The following is a 22,538-nucleotide window of genomic DNA, read 5'->3' on the forward strand; positions in this document are numbered from 1 at the left end:
GGCTCGGTGACCTCTATTCACCATTAAAGTATTTACGTTTCCCAATGAAACACCCTGTATATATTTTTTTTATTTATTTTTTTTGGTATGAGTGTTTATGCTTTCCAGCAATTACTGCAAAGTTGCTAGGTTATCTGTTACTATTAGCGTGTCATTAGCGTATCGTATATTGTTAATTAACTCTCCGTTAATGTTCATACCAATGTTTTGCTCTAGGAGCGCTTTCTGACATTGTTTCGCTATGTATATTGAATAGTAGTAGAGAAAACACACAATCCTTCGCATACCTCGACGAATCTCAATTTCTTCGGTTAACTCATTATCAACCAGTCCACTTCTGAATCCAAACTGTGTGGCACTAATATCCTCTTCTAATGTATTAAATATTTATTTGTGAATTATTTTTAAAACTACTTTCAATGTATGGCTCATGATATGGCTTTCAATGTATGGCTCAAAAGTGGTGATAAAAATAACCTTAACAACTACCGTCCCATAAGTCTCTTATCTGTGTTTTCAAAGATAATTGAAACTCTGGTTTATACTAGAATGAACGCATTCCTAAAAAAGCATAGCGTCTTGCATAATTTTCAACATGGTTTTACATCTTCTAAGTCTACAACTACAGCTCTTGCAAATTTCGTCAGCTTAGTGTTGGATGCTTTGGACAGACGAGAGAAGGCATGTGGTTTATTTCTCGATTTGTCCCAGGCTTTTGACACTTTGGATCATAATTTGTTGCTAAAAAAACTTGAGGGGATTGGTATTCGTGGTGTAGTTCTAAAATGGTTTACTTCCTACCTAGATAATAGAAGACAAAAAGTAAAGATAACATCCAATGGACTTGTAAATGAATCAAACACATTGGATATCCATTATGGTGTCCCTCAGGGTAGTGTATTGGTTCCTCTACTTTTTATAGTATTTATTAATGATATAACTCTAGTAACTAATTCACTGACTGGGGTTAACATCATCAGTTATGCGGATGATACCAACATTCTAGTCACAGGAACATCTGATCAAAATTTGCAAAATAAAACTACACAGATACTATCCACCATCAACTGTTATTTGTTATCCAACAAACTAGTTTTGAGTGAAGAGAAATCAAAGTATATGATTTTCACGTCAAATAATTTATTAAACCATCAAGCCACTATACAAGCAGCAATAGATAAAACAGACTGCGCGAAGTTGCTGGGGGTCCTTTTAGACAGTAATTGCAATTGGTCAAACCACATTTCTAATTTGAAATCCAGATTAAGTAGCGCATGTTATGCATTGAGAATTTTTTCACGTCTCTTTAATACATCAATATTAAAAACAGTATACTTTGCCCATTTTTACTCAATAGCCAAATATATATGGCATTGAAGTCTGGGGTTGTACATCTGAATTAGAGCAGATAATCGTACTTCAGAAAAGAGCTATTAGAATAATGTATAAAATGAAATTTAGAGATTCTTGTAGAGGCATCTTTAGACAAAACAATGTTCTTACAATTCCTGGTCTGTATATATTTTCGTGTATAATGTATTTACATTGCAAAATTTATGAATTTAATAAATTTCAATTTAACCATGTTTATTCAACAAGATTCAGAGACAATCATTTTATGCTTCCACAACATCTGTTTTGTTGGAAGGTAGCACACATTATGCAGCCTTAAGTTTCTTTAACAAATTACCAATAGATTACGAATGAATTTACATCAACCAAACTTTCGGAGGTGTGTACATCAATACATTTGTGAGCTAGAGCCATATTTTAAAAATAACTTTTAAGTATGTTTTATCGTATTTATTAATTTATATACTTTTAAGATGTATGTGTGTAACTTTGACTTGTCTCATACATGTACTTTGTATAATGTCGCATGTGATCAATAAATTTGACTTGACTTGACTTGAGATCAATGCTATAGTCCTGTGGTTTGAACACTCTCTGGCGTTATTCGTCTTCGGGATTGTGACAAAAGTAGAGGGGATATCTTTGTTATGATGTCTGAACTATAAATTGTGTTAAAGAAGTTCACCATTATTTCAAGTGTGTCGTCGTCTAAAAGTTTCAACAATTCTACAGAAATTTTCTGCCGCAGCATTATTTCTATAATATTTATAGGTTATTCGTTTATCCGTTATATTTGCTTATAACGGACATTTTAAGTAATGAACATTATTCTGTGATACTAGTACTTGTTTAAAAAAAACTCTATATTACAGGTCCGTTACTTGTGTCTCCTCCCCACCGTTCAACTATGGCGTACCGGTCATTGCTACCGCCTCCCTTACATACAATTCGTGCAACGGTACAAGATGATCTCGGGCAACACGTGGCCTAGGTGGAGAGGTTCCCCGATAGAGGGCGCCTCTCTCATTCTTAGATCTTTGCCCATTCCCAGTGCTGAGTTTACTTTCGGAAGGACTAAACTGTTCGTGAGAAGTCCCAGGACGGTGTTCGAACTCGAAGATTTCCGGAAGGCTAGGTTGCACGATCTTGCGATGTTGATCCAGAAGATTTGGAGGGGGTATAGGGATAGGAAGAGGTACAAGAAGATGAAGCACAGCCAGATTATTATTGCTTCTGCGTGGAGGAGTTGGAGGGTAAGTTTTTATTCCTATAAAAAAAGTTTTAAAAAGGTTGCAAAGGGTCTAATACTAGTCCATGTGGTGAGACCGCTTCCGTCTAAAAAAATTTCTGATTCGGTTTCTTTGCGGATTCCTATTCAAAAACGTTCCCTTTAAACAAATCTGAAGGGTGCTGGGCGGAATTTTTGGGCAGAAATTGTTAAAACAATTTTTTTAAACAAATATAAAAGATCACCTTTTTTGACCCCAAAAATATTTTCTTAGGTTTTTTTGGTCATTCTAAACAAGAAAGGTATCTTGTGATTTTTCTCAAAAATTAATAGTTCTTGAGTTATAGGCGATTTAAAATCTGAAAAATGTGAAAATAAGCATTTTCAAGGCTTAAAAGCTCATATTTAGATTAATATTTTTTAGGTTGCCGAGTACTTAAATTGTAGTTTAAACATTCATGTTCAATGTTGTTCTGAAGCTATTTCCTTGTGGCATTTTTATGATTAATTATTTATATGGGAAATAAGCCATATAAATAAATAATTATTTTTTTCATTTTAATTGTGGCTTATTTCCCATATAAATAATTATTCATGTTCAAGATTCTGACGAGTGATCGGGTCTAACCTTAATTTAGACCGTCGTTTTTTAATTGTTAAATATGCGTGTCTATCCGATTTTTTTGCCGGTGCGGCCCGCTCTATTTCAACAATCTCCTATTTTCCTCCGAAAAATATTTTTTCAGATTCTTTATCACATTCAAAATAAAATAGGTTTCTTGTCATTTTTCTCAAAAGTTAATGGTTCTAAAGTTATAAACGATTTAAAATCCGAAAATTCGTATTTTCGCATTTTTCGGATTTTAAATCGCCTATTACTCGAAAACTGTCAATTTTTGAGAAAAATCACAAGATACCTTTCTTGTTTAGAATGACCCAAAAAAAACTAAAAAAATATTTTTCGGGTCAAAAAAGGTGATCTTTTTGATTTGTTTAAAAAAAATTGTTTAAACAATTTCTGCCAAAAATTCCGCCCGGTACCCTTCAGATTTGTTTAAAGGGGACATTTTTTAATCTTCTTCTTCTTGTGCCACTCCTATCGGAGATTGGAAATCATCAAGGCTACCCTGACTTTGTTTACAGCTGACCTAAAAAGTTCATTAGTGGTGCAGCCAAACCACTCTCTCAAATTCCGCATCCACGACATTCTTCTACGGCCTGGATTCCGTTTTCCTTCTATTTTTCCTTGCATTATATTTTGAAGTAATGCGTATTTATGACCTCTCATCAGGTGACCCAAATACTCGAGTTTTCTTCGTTTTATCGTTAATAAAATTTCTGGGTCTCTTCCTATCTTTCGTATTACTTCAAGATTTGTGATTCTTTCAACCCAACTTATCTTCAGCATTCGACGGTAGCACCACATCTCGAAACTTTCAATATTTTTTATGTTGTTCTGTTTGAGAGTCCAGGCCTCTACACCGTATAATAGCGTGTTAAATACGTAGCCACTTAGCATTCTTAATCGTAGAGGGATGCTTATATCTCTGTTGCAGAAGAATTTTCTCATCTTTATGAAGGTGGCCCTGGCAATTTCGATACGTCTTTTTATTTCATTGTTTTGGTCTCCAGTTTCGTTTATTAAAGTTCCCAAGTATTTATAACTTGATACTTTTTCAATTTGAATGCCGTTTATACTAATATGTGCTGGTTGTGTCATGATTTTACTGAAGACCATATACTTGGTTTTTTTGATATTAATGTTTATGCCATAATTGTTGCAAGCAATATTTATGTTTGTAATAAATCGTTGTCATTTTTTAATAGGAATCCACAAAGAAACCGAATCAAAAATTTTTTCAGACGAGAGCAGTCTCACCACATGGACTATACAGAACTGACTTGATAGTGTTATCATAGTGAATATTATACTAAGCCACAATAAAAAATGATATTTGTTTTAACTGTTAAATATTTCAGGAACTAAAATGTGGCATACCCATTCAAGGTCGAAAACACCTATGGTGTCTTTATCGAGTGGTATGATATTCTAACATAGTAGAACATAGAATTACTACGCTAGATGTAGACACATTTGCTGATGTAGAAAACATAATTTAGTTGTCACAGTTTTTTGTCGTTGTAGATACGTTTAAGCTAAAATTTACGGTGTAGTTCAAAGTTAAATGAAGTATTTCGTCCTTTTTTTCTTGAAAATAATAATTGTCATGTTTTCTTGTTGATATTATACAGGGTGTCCAGAAACTCTACCGACAAACGAAGACAGGAGATTCCTCAGATAATTTTAAGACAATTTAACCTAATTCATATAGTACGAAAATGCTTTCTAAAGGAGATAAAGCTATTTGAAGATGGCGTCTGTTAATTAGTTTTTCTTAAATATCTCCAGAACACTTCTACTTAGAAAAACGAACATTGGTATTCATATTTATCTTCCAGAGATAAATCGATTCCATCCATTGCACATTTCTAGTAACGGTCATAGGTGTCCGTTTTGGGTAGGGCAACAGTTATATTGTCGCATAACTTTTTTGTTTTTAATTTTTAAGCATTTTTGAGCCTGGATTTTTAAAACTTGAGGTATTATAGTACTAAAAGCTACTCTTACTTTAAGTCGATAAGTTACACCGTTTTCTAGATAAATCGATTTGAAAATTTTTCGTTTTTTGAATATCAAAAAAATTTCAAAAAAAAAACTATTTAGAAAAACGAAAACTGGTACGTTTATTTATATTCCAGAGATGAATCGATTTCATTAATTGCGAATTTCTACTACCGGTCATATGCGTCCGTTTTGGGTAGGTCAACCGTTATTTTATCGCATAACATTTTTGTCTTTAATTTTTAAGAATTTTTTACTCTGGATTATTAAATTGAGGTATTCTAGTACTAAAAGTTATTCTTGTTTTAAAGTTGTTAAAATACACAATTGTTTTTGAAAAAATTTTTCAATTTTTTTTTCAATTTTAGGGAATGAAAAATTTTCAAATCGATTTTTCTAGAAAACGGTGTGTCCTACCGAATTAAATCAAGAGTACCTTTTAGTTCTAGAATATCTTCCAATTTAATAATCCAGTATCAAAAATGCTTAAAAGTTAAAGACAAAAAAGTTATGCGATAAAATAACCGTTCCCCCACCCAAAACGGACGCCTATGACTGGTACTAGAAATTCACACTGGATGGAATCGATTTATCTCTGGAAGATAAATTACCAATTTTAGTTTTTCCAACTAGAAGCGTTCTGGAGGTATTTAAGAAAAACTAATTACAAGACGCCATCTTCAAAGAGCTCTAGCTCCCTTAGGAAGATTTTTGGGACTAGGTGAATTGGGTTAAATTGTCTTAAAATTATCTGAGGAATCTCCTGTCTTCGTTTGTCGGTAGAGTTTTTGGACACCCTGTATATACTGAGAAGATTCGTGTGAGTAGCAATTATTGTTACACCAATCATCCTATTCTCCAGCATTGGATGCTGATCCAATAACAATGAATTTACTCAATCCATTACAAATTAACCTTACAGATCATGTGCAACGGTTCAATGGCAGATTTATACCTTTATGGAAGGTTGTCACTCCATCTTTTGCGCGATCGGCCGATTCTTCTTCTACCGCTATTTTGACCACACGTGTCTACCCCATTCTGCTTAGGTCGTTATTCCATTCTTTCTTTCTATTTAGTGTTCATTTGTTTATACACTGTACGCTACATTTTGCTCTAATATTTTGCTTTACTCCTCTTTGGATCTCTCATTGTATTTCCTGTAATTCTTTCCAGTACTTTCATCTCTGCATTCACGTTCCAAGTACCGATGCAAAGTATATCTCTCGTTTACCATAAATTCGTTGTCATCTTTCTCACGTTGGTCGTCGTAATGAAATCATTCCTCTTCTGAAGCATAATCCTGTTTCTATGAGCTGTATGGTTTTAAAGTCTATCAGTAGGGTGCTAACCTGGCTGTAGACCCCCTCCTCTTTTATCCGGGATTGGGATCGGCAACGGTTCTGTTGAGCTTCTCGATCCACCCCAAAAAAAAACTACAGGTGGAGTAGTAGTGTGATGACTTATATATATTTTCAAAAAACCTTTTTACCACATAGTGGTGTAAGGCGACAATACATTACATTATGTTACATTATAATACAATACAAAAACAACTTAATATCATAAATTTAACTAATAACTGCTATACATTTATATTATGTACAAATTTGACCCATTCCTCCTTATTTCTAGCCAGCGTCCTCGCTTCTATCCACGTTGTTCCCTTTTCTCGATTATTTTACCTAGTGTTCTATCCCAGGTTTGTCGTGCTCTACCTTTCTTCTTTCTTCTTTTCACCGGTTTTGTCCGATCCATTCTCTGAAGATGACCCCACCAACTGAGTTGCCTTCTCTCTATAAATTCTAACGTTGATTCGATTTCCAAATCTTCTTTATTTGAGTGTTCCGTAGTCTACCTCTTTTGGTAACTCCTCGATCTCGTCTTATGTATTTCATTTCTACTGCTTGTATTTTACTCTTTTGTCGTTCTGTTAGTACCCATGACTCGCAACCAAAGGTTAATACAGGTCTATATATTGACTTGAACACATTAATTTTTGTTTTTCGTGTTATTTCTTTTTTATTTATGAATTTATTGCTCATTGCATGGTATAGGCTCATTGGTTTTTGAATTCTATTATTAATTTCTATTTCCTGTCTTCCGTTGTCTTCTAATTCTACTCCTAAGTATTGGAATGTTCGAGCTTGTTCTATATTTACTTCTTCTATTTTTATGTATATCTTTTCTTCTTCTTCCTTTTCCCCCATGACCATAACTTTTGTTTTATTTTTATTAATTGTCATTCCATATTTTTTTAGTGTTTCATTCCATATTTCTATATTTCTTTGTAGTTGTTTCTCATTTTCGGCCAATATGACGACGTCATCTTCGAATGCCCCTTCTGAAATGTCTACTCTTCTTAAATTTCTATAACACACATGCATTTTTTTTTTTACGTTTACTTTACATTCTTTAATTATCTCATCCATGTAAATTATAAACAGTGTTGGACTTAATCCTCCTCCTTGTCTCAGTCCCTCGTTCGTAGTAAATGGTTTTTAGCAACAGTTCTGTTGAGCTACTCGATCCACCCAAAAAAACCACAGGTGGAGTAGTAGTGTGATGACTTCAATAATAATAATTGAAGACCTCTTCCTAAAATAGTTCGGGAATATTAATTAAAAAATTAAAATATTTAAACATTATTAAAAACATCTTTATTTTTCCATATCCTTGCTTATTACTTTTGGATTGAAATGAAAACGATTTATCTTGGAGTAAAGTTGTAATGAAATAAAATAGCGATAATTGAATTTTCTATTAGATACGATTGGTTTAAACTTACTAAATTTATTACCGTTGACCCAAAATAACAATAAATACAAAAAAAAAGGGGAGAGACGAGCCTTTTCTTATTCAATGATTTTCAACCACTTAGATTGTAGTTAGGACCTTTATAATTCGCCCAGCACATCTTTATAATAAAGTAAAGGAGTTTCATTATGATATATTCGTTACGAAATTTCATTAAATTCAATTCAATAGATTTTTGCAGAATTATTCTGCAATCGGAATAAAAAAAAATTGAAATTTTTTACAAATTTGTACAACAAAAAAGTCTTTTACATATAAAAGAGCATTCCACCTATACATGCACTTTATAGAATAGAAATTTGGGTGGTCTCAGGAATTTTTTAAAATTGTAAACAATGTTTGGCTTATAAACAAATAGAATATCTCGTTAATACTAATTATTAGATATCTTAAATAAAATGCATAAATACGCCTTAGAAAAGGATCGGTAAGATGCTTCATGTTTTCCGTATCGGATAAAAAAAGTATTGAAAAACGTAATACCACAGAATACCCGAACCAACGTTGATTAAGGTATTTTGTGGTAAATAATGCCGATAAAATTAAGTATAATTCTTATATTTTTTGTACTGTTTTAGGCTCGAGAAGAATTTCGAATACTAAAACACAGGAAAGAAGTGGAGTGGGCTACTAGAATTATTCAGAGACATTATATCCAATGGAAGGTTTGTATCTATAATGTTTTCCATCATCACTATCCTTAATCTGTGTAATCTGTTAATAAAACAATAAATGTCTTAGCTTTAACATTAAACCACAATTATTATCTTCAAAAATATGTAAGTCCTTGCGTATTGGGACCCCTGATACTATTTGAAAGACAATTAATTTCATTTTTCAAAAAAATTACAAAATACAGTGTGTTTCATTTAAAATTATTGACTTACTGGGGTTTTTAGTGAAATGGTATGTCATTTGTGAACATCCTGTATTTCTAAATTCAATTTTCAATACATTATGATCGTAAATGAATGAGCTATTAACTTTGAAAAGTTTTCTTCTATCGGTCAATATTTTGACAAAAAATGAGTAACTATAATAACATAAAGTTTTGGCCTATGGTACCGTATATAAATTTGGTTAAGACGTTTACACACAATCTAAAAATGCAATCATCTAGGTACAGAGTGTTCCATTTTAAGTTGTAGTTCACTTCCGGTATAACCGGAAATGATATCTCTGTCATTCAAGTTCACTAAATTGTTATAATTGATTTTAGCGTCGACAGTTTTTGCTTAATATCTGTAGAATGCTACCGGAAGACGCAGATTCTCCCATCTGCAGAGATTGGCCTCAAGTGTCGAACAGACTCCTCGAATGCAGCACGTTGTTGAACAAGATCCACCACAGGTGGAGATGTCACAAGTTTCGGCTGAAATTCGATCAAACATCCCGCAATCGAATGAGAGAAAAGGTGACGGCTAGCTTTATTTTCAAGGACAGAAAATGTTCATATCCGAGAAGGTAAGTCTAACATCATCATCAACCCGTAAGCGTCCACTGCTGGAGATAGGTCTCCCTCAGCTCTTTCCATCTGTCTCTGTTTTGTGCGGCTTGCATCCAGTTACCGATAACATGCTTCAGATCGTCGGCCCATCTGGTTGGTGGTCGGCCTCTGCTTCGTAGTGCTTCTTCTCGTGGCCTCCACTCGACAATACGTTTTGTCCATCGGTTGTCTGACAATCTGGCGACATGTCCTGCCCAATTCCTCTTTAGCGACGCAATTTTTTAGACAGCGTCTGTTGTTTTAGTTCTACGACGTATTTCTTCGTTTGGGATTCGGTTTCTCAGGTAGACACCCAACACCTGGCGCTCCATGGCTCCATAGACCTCCGAGTTACGCAAATCTTGTTCACTATTTTTTTTGGGAGTGTTAATGTTTCGGCTCCATAAGTGAGTACAGGCAACACACACTGGTCAAAGATTTTCCTTTTGAGGCACATGCGTAAGTCTGATTTAAATACATAGTTCAGTTTACCAAACGCTGCCCAGGCTAATCCTATGTGACGTGCTCGCACGTCTGGTTATCTCTTCCCAACCGAATTTCATGTCCCAAGTGCTTATAAGATGCGGTCTAATATGTTTTATGAAATCGTTTATAATGAAAATAAAAAAGAAAAAACGTTTGTTACCCTAATACGTATTATTGTGATCTACTTTGATTAATTAATTAATTAATTATCTCATTAATCAAACAAATCAAACATCAATAAATTGTAAATCTCAGGGCTAAATTATGCTATCAATACTTACTTTCGTGGCTTCAAAATATTTATCAGTGGCTTCCTAATAGGGATAGATAAAAGAGAATAAAATAATACACATATGAATTCCAATTAGAAGTTATAAAAGTCGTTTATTTTATCAAACGGAAATAAATGTTTAATATTGCAAATTTTATTTATTCTTCTATCTTTATTTTATCTAACAATTATGAAAATAGAAATCTTATTTCTTTTTTCTCCAAATTTGTTTTTTTTTTAATAATTAACTATGAATCTCTCTACCCCTGCTATACAGGATGTTCTACCTGTTCAAATTTTTTTTGATATAAATTTTTTTTTCAATATTATTTATTGTATATAACAAAAAATCAACTATAATGATTTATAAGTAACAAAATTGATTGAGGTTTGATGATTTTATAATAGTGAAATGTGTAGTTCAATATGCACTGTGGTATTTAATACGCAAAACCATACATTCATGTCTCAACAAAACAAATAAAACTGACCTTTGCTGATGATTCGACAATGTCTTCACACAAAACACGTTTCCTTTTTTGCTGGTGTTGCGATCCGAAGAAACTCGTCCACGTTTTCCAATAATGTCCCTGCCCCTCTGCAAACTCGTTCTCCCTTTCCTCACTATGCCTCGTACAGTACTCGTTCTGGCTTTCTCCTGATGCAGTATTCCAACTTTTTGAAACACTTAAACAATAACTGGAGACTTTAGACTCAGGGAGTTATATCATCTCTCAACTTGGCCTATTACTCGTTCTACGATATGATGCTTGTCACTTTTCCAAAAACTAACCGGCGTTTTACTTTTTTTTGTACACTAACCTCAAAACTGGACTCTTCCTTTCGATCCAACAAAACAGAATGACCCACTCTCCTCATTCATTCTCATCCTTCCAAATCGTTCCCCTCCAGAATTAATTTTCCAACCAATCCAAACAACTTTCAATCATGTCGTATTTACCAAAAAACTCTTTCCTTTTTCTAAACATGTCTTTATGGATTTCCAAGAAAAAATAATATTCCGACTATTTTAATTCTATTTTCTACCCTAATCATATTTTTATCTATGTTTAAGAATCTTAATACACAGGTATATTTTAACTATCTATTATGTACCGTGCGGCTAATGAATTACCTACCCGCATTTCTTGAAAAACTTAATGACCTATTATTTTGTTTAATAAAAATAAAATATATTGTCTGTGGTATTGATAAACAGTTCAAAGAACACTTTCTTAAACCAGCACCCTAATTGCTTACTTAAGATGCATTTGGGGCTAGTAAACAATTCTGCGAAAACACTTTCTTAAAAACTAGCTATAACTATTTTTACAAAATTTGTCTTAAAATTTATATGCTCGTGGTTGAGAAATATGAATATTTTTATTTTAATTTGAATTTTAAATATAAATATAGTCTTTTATTTCTCATGTCAAATAGAAATATAACAGTATATCGATACATATGAAATAGTATTTACAATATATTACTTTCTTAAACTGCTTGCATCCTGGACATCATTTTGTCAGGTGAAACCTGAATAGTTCTATTAGTCAGTTACGTGCACACATTTTGACTAAAAAATGAGGCAGCCTAGCTATTTTCATTTTGTAGATGGGAGCTTTTTTCCAAACTGTGTCGTACGTAGACTTTTTCCATCTCTAGTGTGGCCATTCATGTTCTTTTCTTTAATGATTTAATATTCTGATTTAATATTTTTTTTAGCGTTTCGCACCCTTTCGTAGGAGATTATGTTCGCCTGAGGCAGAACGTTCAGTGGAAGAAAATGTGTTTAGAAAACAATGACCAATACGTAGTTTTCGCTGATATTATTAACAAAATTACCAGATCAAGTGGAAAAGTAAGTACAATAAATCAATTATCATAGTACCATAAAAATAGTTACAAGTGTGATATAATAGGCAACTGATGTTGGAAAAAAATACAATTGATGATATCGCCACGTGTTTACATACCATTTAAATAAAATCAATTTCAATATATTCTAATGAGTTAATTTTCTAATTTATTGATGAATTTTAACACTTATTTTATTTAGTTTCTATTTTAATTTATTTATACTTAACATTATTTACACTAAAACATAATTTACGTAATACAATTTATATTTCCGACTTAAAACCGCACAAACAATAATATAATTTATTATTTGGATTTAGTTATGTAGTATTTAGAGTTAGAATTACAGATAAATTCCTCTGATTGCCAAAACATTGTTTGTTTTTAAAATAACAAAATGTCTGGCTAATTGGCTCGGCCAAGGCCATCAAATTCACAAAAATTAAAGATTTACTGTAAAATCTAAATTATTTTATTTAAATTCACTCTGACTCTCTTTCGAGACTGCTGACATGAGAATGCTCTACAGACATAACGCTTCGTCAGGGCGGCTTGACAATATTTTCAAAATATATAAACATGTTGGTGAACTAACTCTATTTTTGTCAAATGATGACATTATATATTATATAGTGGTTTTTTGTTATTTTTTAGTTTGTTCCAATTCTTCTGGTCATATCAACAAGGTCAATGTTGGTTTTGGATCAAAGGACATTGCAAATCAAATATCGAGTGCCTGCAACTGAAATTTATAGAATGTCTTTGTCGCCCTTTCTTGACGATGTGGCTGTGGTACACGTTAAAGCAGTAAGTATTTTTTCTATTTTTATAAGTATCTACTTTTTATACTAAACTATTATAGAGTTCTTTTCATGAGCATTTTTCAGTGCGTCACGGTTTTTCAATTTCTTTCTAACGCATTAAATTGTATGTGACAGAAAAAACGTATGTCGGTGATTACATTTCGTCGGTGACATTTATAACATTTATTCTAGTTGTCAATAGATGGCGCCACAAATTATTTACGAATTATATAATATATCTACGAATATAATCTGTACAAGTTATAAGACTATACGCTCTGAGCTTCGCTGGTGTCGCTTCTAGCGGTTTACTAATGAAACTTTCACTGGTAATTTTTAAATTTATTATTTAATTGTTATTGCTTAGTATTTACAACGTAAAAAAGTAATTAAAATGTAATCAATTTTTTAAAGATTTTGCTAATCGTTTTAACGTTCTATTAATGAAATATTAATTTCTTACTTTGGATACTTTCACAATTATCGTGTAGATGGCGCTTAGATTAATTTACAAATGTATATATTACGAAATATTAAAAAAACTTAAATTCGGTATTTAAAACGTAAGTATATTTAAGGTAAAAATATACACCACAGCTTTGACCAACTAATATTATTTCCTATTAATGTTTTTAATTTCAATGTTTTAAATTAATCACTTTGACATTTATGTCAAATTTCCAGTAAAAGTTTACAGACTTGTCACTACTGGCGCTCGCGAATTTTTAATTATCCCCTCTACCTACGAGCTGATAGCGTATACAAATAAAAGAAAACACCATTTTATAAATGCAATAAACACAATTGATTTGTTTTTATGCCAAATTGCAAATAAAATGTGACAACTGTCAAATTTAACTAAAATGCCATGTTAGAATAACTGTTATAAATGTATGTTATCACGGACTTACCTTTTTTCTATCATTTGTGACGCACTGAAAAATGGTCATGAAAAGAACTCTAATCACCAATAGTTTTCTAGTATTTACTCCTCCGTTTAATATAAGGCATATAGATTAAAAGTTTTTTATAAACTTAGTTTTTTAGGGCTACTGTAAAGTAGAGTACTGTGTCTTCTTCTTCAGGTGCTATCTCCGCGTTAGAGGTTGGTAATCTTCATAACTATTCGGACTTTAAAGACGGCTGCTCTAAAAGTTTATTAACTGAACCGCCGTTGGGTTGTATCATTCTCTCTCCGTTGTATCATTCTCTCAGGTGGGGTAACCATGATACTTTAATCTCCCTATACTTCTTTTTCCTTAAATCTTTCCCTGTATAATGAGTTGGAGTAAGTTACAATTAGAAGAACAGCTGAGCGAAGTTCAGTTTGGATTCAGAGCAGGACTCAGAACGAGGGAAGCACTTTTCAGCTTGTTTTCTAATACAGAGATCCAGGGATGTCAACTGCGATGTTTATGCATATTTCATAGATTTAGAGAAGGCATTTGATAAAGACCCACAAGGAAAACTAATCGATATCCTAAAAACATCAGGACTCGATGGTAAGGATGTAAGACTCGTCTCAAACTTATATCTCTAACAAAAAGCAACAGTTCCGTTGGAAAAAGAACTGTCCGAAATCTTCAGTCGAAAAAGCAGTTAGACAGGGTTGCATACTGTTACCAGCATTATTTAACATATACATACTCTGAAAGCATCTTTAGAGAGTCCTTGGACTAATCAGAAGATGGTATTGAAGTGTATAATGGACAACTTATAAACAATACATATTAGATATGCAGACGATACAGTATTGCTGGCAGATAGTGCGCAGGGGCTCCAAAGGATTATGGATAATGTTGTAGAAGCACGTAACAAATACGGCCTAAAACTAAATTGTAAGAAGACAAAAATAATGATCGTTAGTAAGAACACCAACATAAACGCCCAAATTACCGTAAACAATACACCCCTAGAAAGAGTACAGAAAATATGCTATCTGGGCTGCAACATTAAGGATACTTGGGATCATAGCTACGAAATAAAAACTCGTATTGAAAAAGCCAGAAGCTCTTTTAACAGTCTTAGGAAGATTCTGTGCAACTTGTCTTCAAGTATCAAAATACGCATAAGAATTCTTAGATGTTACGTCTTTAGTGTCCTCCTCTACGGAGTTGAAAGCTGGAGTCTTGCAGAAGATGCCATAAAATGGCTATAGGCGTTTGAAATGTGGTGCTACCGACGAATGTTGAAGGTCTCATGTATACATCACACAACTAACATAACTATTCTCCAGAGGCTAAGAAAAGACAAAGAAATAATTAACACCGTAAAGAACAGAAAATTGGCTTACTTCGGCCACATTATGCGTAATGATAAATACCGACTACTACAGTTGATTCTACAAGGCAAGATTAAGGGTAAGAGATTCCCTGGACGTAGACGTATATCCTGGCCGGCGAATCTTAGGAAGTGGACTGGTCTAAAGTCAACTGATCTATTTCGAGCTGCTGTAAATGAAATAAGATGGGTCAATGTGGTCGCCAACATCTTTATAAGATAGGCACCTTTAGAAGAAGAAGCAAGTTGTATCTCTCTCCAAGTTTAATATGTACAAAATATTAAAATGTTCTTGTTTTTACTGTGTTTAAGATCGCCATTTCTTTATTCATCATTCTCAGGTTTTTTGTGACGTGTTCTGTCCACGGTGTTATTGCAAAATAAAGTTGCTGTAATATTCTTGGTCCATAATTTACTCCTTCTAGCTCAAAACAGTTATCTCTTTGGTCTTCCAACAGTTTCTCTCGGTATTCTTTCTACGTTTTTATTTGTTCCTGTTGGTCCAAATGGTGTTTCTATCAAAATCAATTAGATTTCCTTTCTGTCTCTGTGTTTTTGAGTTCTTTAACTTTCCTATATACATTGTGACTATATCCCTTTTACCGTAGACTCTCAATTTCTTCGCATCTCTCGATTGCTTCCTATTCTTTCGCTTCTCTGATTTTCCTTCTTATTGTTATATATTTATCGTTTTATATTTGTATGGGTTATTTTTGATATGATGATCAGATGATATCCTGAAACACAATATTTATAGACCTTAAAACATTACCTTGTTGTAGAAAAGCTTAAACAACCTTCTTAGGTAGATAAATAGCGCTAGATTAGTATTTGTTTTCTTCCGCAGTCATCCTTAGCAAACCCCGAAACGTCTAGTGCCTCATCTGACCAGACAAGCTGTCTATTTCAGAGCGATCTGAGCAAGAAGAAGGGAGATTTCGTCTTTCAGACCGGCCACGTCATCGAGATAGTCACCAAGCTGTTTCTGGTCGTTCAAAATGCGACAGGGAAGCCGCCAGAAGTTAACATTACTACAGAGTAAGTTCAATAAAGTTTATAGTTAATCCATATTTAGCCGGTAACTCACTCTAAGAATGAGTATAGTATTTTTAAAATTACAAATCATCATTACCCAAAATACATCATCTTCTCTATTTTGTTGAAAATTTTCCCACATATAGCCAAAAGCCAGGACTTAATGTGGTTGAAAGGACTTTTATAGTTTTACAATACAAAAACAGTTACATGCAATAATATCAGACAAAAGTATGTGTGTGTGTGTGTGTCCTTGGTTTCTTTGACTGTGGACTTAATCCATTAGCCGAACTTATTTTGCTCTAGAGACATGTTTACAAATATTGACTATGGTTTATATCATACTATCTACCGTGATAACAATGATTTACATTTGAATATTTATTTATATTTGTAGACTAAGAGCCGCTATAGGTGAAATTTCTTAATCATTTTAGGCACGATGGGACCCTATAACTTAAATAGTAGAACCTAAAAGAAAACGTTTGAACACTGTGCCGTCACTTTTCAGTGGCACATGCGTCGACAGTGGCGCATCAAACTTTCCACTTATGGACGGGATAAATAAATTAAAAGTTAACAGAACTTACTAACAGAATGAAATTTTTTTATTTTTTTTAAGTTCTATGTGATTAACACATAGGATTCATCGTGATTTTAACCCACCACCCCCTTCCCCCTGCCCCCACCATCAAAAACTTCATTTTTCGTTTTTATTTTTTTTGGTGGGATGCAATCAATTTTAAAATTTCAAAAAATTCACACGCATAGTTGAGGCTTTTATAAAACATGCCTATTTTTTATAGACCCATAGGTAGAGTGTACATAACCTCAAAAAATTAAAAGAATTTTTTTTTTCAAAAAAGCGTATAACTTTTTTTGAGGAATAGCTGCCGGTCTAATTTTTTCTTAATCTTGTGTGTTTTATCAAACACTATATTTTAAATTTTTTTCAGATTTTTCCGTAAGTCTCCCCGCCTTCAAAAATCCGAAAAACTGTTTTTTGGGGGGTTTTGGGGGATTTTCCCTATTTTATAGACTTCATAATATATCAAATCAATTTTGTTTTTATAGGTTATATGTAGCTTGAAGTAACTGAGTTCTTTAGAATATTTAAAAAATCAGAAAAACACGTTAAAACCCCCCAAAACCCCCTTAAAAAACAGTTTTTTGGATTTTTGAAGGTGACCAACGTTACAGAAAAATCTGAAAAAAATTAGAAATATAGTGTTTGATAAAATACACAAGACTAAGGAAAAATTAGATCTGCAGCTATCCCCAAAAAAAAGTTATATACTTTTTTTAAAAAAAAATTTTTTTAAATTTTTTTGAGGTTATGTACACTCAACCTACAGGTCTATAAAAAATAGACGTGTTTTATAAAACCCTTAACTATGCGTGTAAATTTTTTGAAATTTTAAAATTGATTGCATCCCACCAAAAAAAAAAAAATAAAATCGAAAAATAAAGTTTTTGATGGTGGGGTCAGGGAGAAGGGGGTGGTGGGTTAAAATTACGATGAATCTTATGTCTTAATCACATAAAACTTAAAAAAATGACAAAAATTAAATTCTGGTAATTAGGGAGGGTATTTTTTAATTTATGTATCCCGTCTATAAGTGGAAAGTTTGATGCGCCACTGTAGACGCATGTGCCACTGAAAAGTGACGGCACAGTGTTCAAACGTTTTCTTTTAGGTTCTACTATTTAAGTTATAGGGTCCCGTCGTGCCTAAAATGATTAAGAATTTTCACCTATAGCGGCTCTTAGTCTATTGTAGTTATTGATTACTATGTGCTATATAAACATGTTTATAATTAATATTTTTTGTTGTTTATTATTATTTTTTTTATTTTTTTTTTCATTTTATTTTATTTTATTATTATTATTTTTTATTTATTTATTTATTTATTATTTTATTCTTTTTTTATTTGATTTATTTTTTTTATTTATTATTATATATATTTTTTAACGATTAAAGGAATTAACGAAGAACACAATTGCTCAGGGGTCTTTCAGAGCAAAATACACAAACATGACCAGACCACGGAAAATAGGTACACAATTGGGTTAAACAAAGGAATCTTAAATATAGGTTTTCACAATTTTAGTTTAATATTAAGAATGTGTTTAATTAGGATCTCATATGTATTTATATTTTGACTGACAATAAGTGATTGTAAATTGAAAGGTTTTTGTATGTTACTACAGTTAACAATTTGATGAATAAAATTAATAATTTCCTGTTTTTTAATTTTACAATTTAATATCATGTTCTGCTGATCCCACATTCACAAGAATTTGTTTCCGCTAATCCTATTGTATTCTTATATTCAGGAACTAAGGAATGTCCAAATCTAAGTCTACACATGTAAGAAATAAGTATCTTTTTTCCTTGATAATTATTAAACCAGCATTTAGTTGGAATATCTGGTTGAATATTTTTATAAAATTGCCCTTTAATATATTTGTTGTACCATTCTTTCCAATTCTTGACTGTGGTATTTTTAATATGCCCGAATGAATCATTTAATGTTAGTTTATAATAGCAATTAGGTTCTTGTTCGGTGGCACTCTTGGCTAATCCATCGACAATTTCATTATTTTGAATATTACAGTGTGCCTTTACCCAACAAAATGCGACTTGCGTATCTTTGGATTTGAGGTCAACAAAAATTTTTATAACGTTTATAAAAATATAGTTCATACTATATTGCCAATTTCCCAATTTAAGAACACTTTTACTATCTGTAAATATTGCAAATTTATTGTCTTTGTGCAATTCTAGCAATATATTGCATTGCCCTCCATATTGCAATTAATTCTTCTGTAAATGTTGTAGTATTTTCGTCAAGTCTTATTCCTTCTTTATACTTCGTTCTAGGATCCCATATAGCGGCAGCTACTTTACGTTCAAGTTTTGAGGCATCTGTATAAATTTGATGATACTTTGACTCAAAAGTATATAGTTCAGCATAGTATAGCATTTGACCTTGAATGCCGAGCTGCCCAAATTTGATATTTTTAATCTTTAGGGGGGTCAATAGTAGTCTAAATTTAAAATCGCGAATAAATTTCGCCGTTACGTCAGCCGCCATCTTCATTTTAAAGGAGAACCATTTTTGCTCAATTTCTCCGCCATTTTCAATTTTTCGACAAAAAGTGTAAGGACTGAATTGTTGAAAATATGATTTCCTACAATTTCTTTTATTACAATTTTTTTTTGTGCTGTCGATATTTTCCGCGTTAAGGAGGAAAATAGTGACAGTTAGAGCATAATTATTGAACTATATCGTTTATTATTAGTTTTACAATAAAAATGTACCTATACAAAAATCGAGAGAATTAAATGTTATACAATTTTTATCTTTATCTTTTTTTGCCAAAATCAATATTTAAGGTAGTACGTATGCGGTAAAGGCGTGAGTGTAAGACCTGATTGGGTTTATAGCAGTTGTTTTTGTTTAATATATCCGCCATTTTCTTCTTTTCTACAAAAATGGTAGGAACTGAAATTGTTCCAATTAAATCGTATTTACAATTATTACAATTTCTTTTTAACAATTTTTGTCGTGAGGTCGATATTTTCTGAGTTAATTATACTTACAGTAGACGCCTATATTTTTGACTCTGATATTATTGCGTATAATTTTTTTTGTATTGAAAAGCTATAAATATCCTTTTAACCAATTAAAGTCCTGAGTTTTGGGTATATGTGGTCAAATTTTCAACCAAATCGTAGATGATGTATTTTGGAAATGGAGGAAAATGTAAAAAACGGTATTTTAACGTTTTCTACCCTAAAATTTGATCAAAAACTTGTTTTTGAATCAAAATAACCTCTTCTAATTCCTTATAATAACATTTTTGAGTCCCTTCAATTAAAACATTGTTTTTTTTTCACTGATATTTTATGATAAAATATACAAATTGTTTTAAATAAATACTAAATCACTGCAAAGTCGCTAAAAATTATATTAAAAAAAGAAGAAGACTGTTCGGGCTTAAATGCTTCAGTTCGAACTTTTTTTTTACGTTCCCCTAGAAGCTATACACCAAGTTTCAGACAAATCGGAGATCCAAAAGTTTTTTGGATCCAACATGGAGTGGTTTGAAATGAAGTCACCCTAAATAATATTAAAATATATAATTTCTGAATTTTTTTAGGTTTGAAGCCAACTTCGGCTCCCAGACGGTGACGTTTACGTTCAAATGCGGTCTACCGGAAGTCCAACCGGGCCAGATAAGAGTATTACGAAAAGCCAACAAGATGGAGGTACTCGTTTGACATTTAGCCAGACATATCTACGCCTATGTCGAGACCAGCATAACAGACACTGCCATTAGGAAAATTTTTCACTTCTTTCTTTCGTTGCACAATCGTTTCGTTATATAAAATGGATCTTTCCTGAAGTTCAAACGCTCAAATCACGTCAACGACAGAAAATTTAGTTATCAGGTTAATTTAGGGTAACGAAGAGTTGTTATAAAAGGATAAAAATACATCTTCAGGCCTTGATCTAATAAAATCAAACGTGCTATTTTTAAATTTCAAATAGTAATTTGTCTTGTTTCAACCAAACAGAAGAAACAGGCGAGGCGCCGCACGCCGTGTTGTTTACCAAAGAGTTTTAGCTCGGGTAGGTATCGTTATATAAAACAGAATTGCTATCGGTTCAAGGTCCCAAGCTATTACCAGCATATGCAGATGACATTGATCTCGTTGGACACTCCATTCTATCCCCAAAAGACATTTTTAACAAGGTGAAAGGAGCAACAAGTGAAGTAGGGCTGAAGATTAATTAAGAGAAGACGAAATATATGTGTTTAAATAGAACAACGGGAAGAGACAGGATAGGACAAAATGTGACGGTCAACACCTTCAATTTGGAAATAGTACAACGTTTTAAGTATCTGGGGGCCGTAATCACAGCTTATAACGATGTTACTGAAGAAATAAAAGACAGGATCCAATCGGCAAATCGCTGTCTATTCGCACTGGATAAGCTTATAAAATCAAAAAAAAGTTCAAAGATCAAAATCTATAAATCCATTTTCAGACCTGTACTACCATGTGGATGCGAAACGTGGACCATGACCAAAGCCAACGAAAAAAGCTCAGACGTTTTGAACGAAAAATACTTAGAACAATTTTTAGACCTCACCACGACATCACGACAAACCAGTATAGGATCAGAACCAACATCGAATTAAAAGCACTCTACAATGACACCGATATTGTCCAAGCAATTAAATCACAGCGACTAAGATGGGCAGGCCACGTGCACAGACTTCATAACGAGAGACGTGTAAAGACTGGTATGGGAGGAGATTCCTACAGACAAAAGACCACTCAGACGTCCCAGAATGCGATGGAGAGATAGCATCCAAGCTGATCTCCGAAAAATGAACATTCCATTTGACCCTAGGTTAATGGAAGACCGAACAAATAGGAAAAAATTTGTACAGTTAGCCAAGACCCACCCAGGGTTACGCTACGCACGTGATGAGATGATGAGGTATCGTTGTAAAGTCAACTATCCATAAAATATTCCTTACAAGGCAATCTTTGAAAAAAATTATGAATATGGAATAGATACTCACCATTTCTTCGTGAATTTTAGATGGGCCTATGACAGTTTAGGCAGAAACGCACTATACAAAGTCATGGTAAAATTAAATATCCAAATACACTTGTGAAATTGGTGAAAGCAACCCTCTCAACAGTCGACTGTAAGGTTAGACTGCAGAACAGAGTAAACTAAATAAAGAATTTTCCAGACACAAACAGGACTCCGACAGGGAGATAGCCTATCCTGCCTTCTATACATTTCCCTAGAGAAATCTATTGGGTAAGCTACCATCACCATCGTGCAACTGCGACGAGGTCTAATCTATCAAGCTTCACTAAAGCTATTCTAACTTGTAAACAGTTGTTCCGTGCACAAATTTTGACAAGTGACATTTGACGGCTACTTTACAAATTATATGTTTATTTGTTATTAATGACGCCATCTAAACGACAAGCTCGGGACTTAGCACTTGATATACAGGGTGTCTCCGAAAATAGTGCGTTCCTTAAAGGTATAGGTAGAAGGCACAATGTAGAGCAAAAAAGTCTTATAACATTTTTTTCTAAATTGATCCGTTTGACCAAAAAGCGAAAATACATTTTGATATGCAAATTGAAGTCTGGCAACAAAGCGCAACTCAAAAATCAAAAAAATCAAAAAAAAGATTAAAAAAGTAGGTTTGTACAGTTGAGTCCGCGAGTCTTTACCCGTGCGTCATCACTT

The 22,538-nt window shown here is 32.9% G+C and overlaps 1 protein-coding gene across 1 annotated transcript in view; it reads left to right on the forward strand.

Moving 5' to 3' along the window:
• The window catches only part of LOC114335282 (unconventional myosin-Ib), a 58,086-nt gene extending 35,932 nt beyond the window's left edge, over window positions 1-22,154 (forward strand). The window contains exons 12-18 of the mRNA XM_028285499.2: window positions 2,226-2,606; window positions 8,600-8,686; window positions 9,241-9,485; window positions 11,990-12,125; window positions 12,779-12,931; window positions 16,055-16,245; window positions 20,410-22,154. Coding sequence (XP_028141300.1) covers window positions 2,226-2,606; window positions 8,600-8,686; window positions 9,241-9,485; window positions 11,990-12,125; window positions 12,779-12,931; window positions 16,055-16,245; window positions 20,410-20,530 — 1,314 coding nt within the window. The 3' untranslated portion in view covers window positions 20,531-22,154. The remainder of the gene's footprint in view (window positions 1-2,225; window positions 2,607-8,599; window positions 8,687-9,240; window positions 9,486-11,989; window positions 12,126-12,778; window positions 12,932-16,054; window positions 16,246-20,409) is intronic.
• Window positions 22,155-22,538: the final 384 nt, after the last annotated feature.

The sequence above is a fragment of the Diabrotica virgifera genome, chromosome 1 (genome assembly GCF_917563875.1).
Source record: "Diabrotica virgifera virgifera chromosome 1, PGI_DIABVI_V3a".
Classification (NCBI taxonomy): domain Eukaryota; kingdom Metazoa; phylum Arthropoda; class Insecta; order Coleoptera; family Chrysomelidae; genus Diabrotica; species Diabrotica virgifera.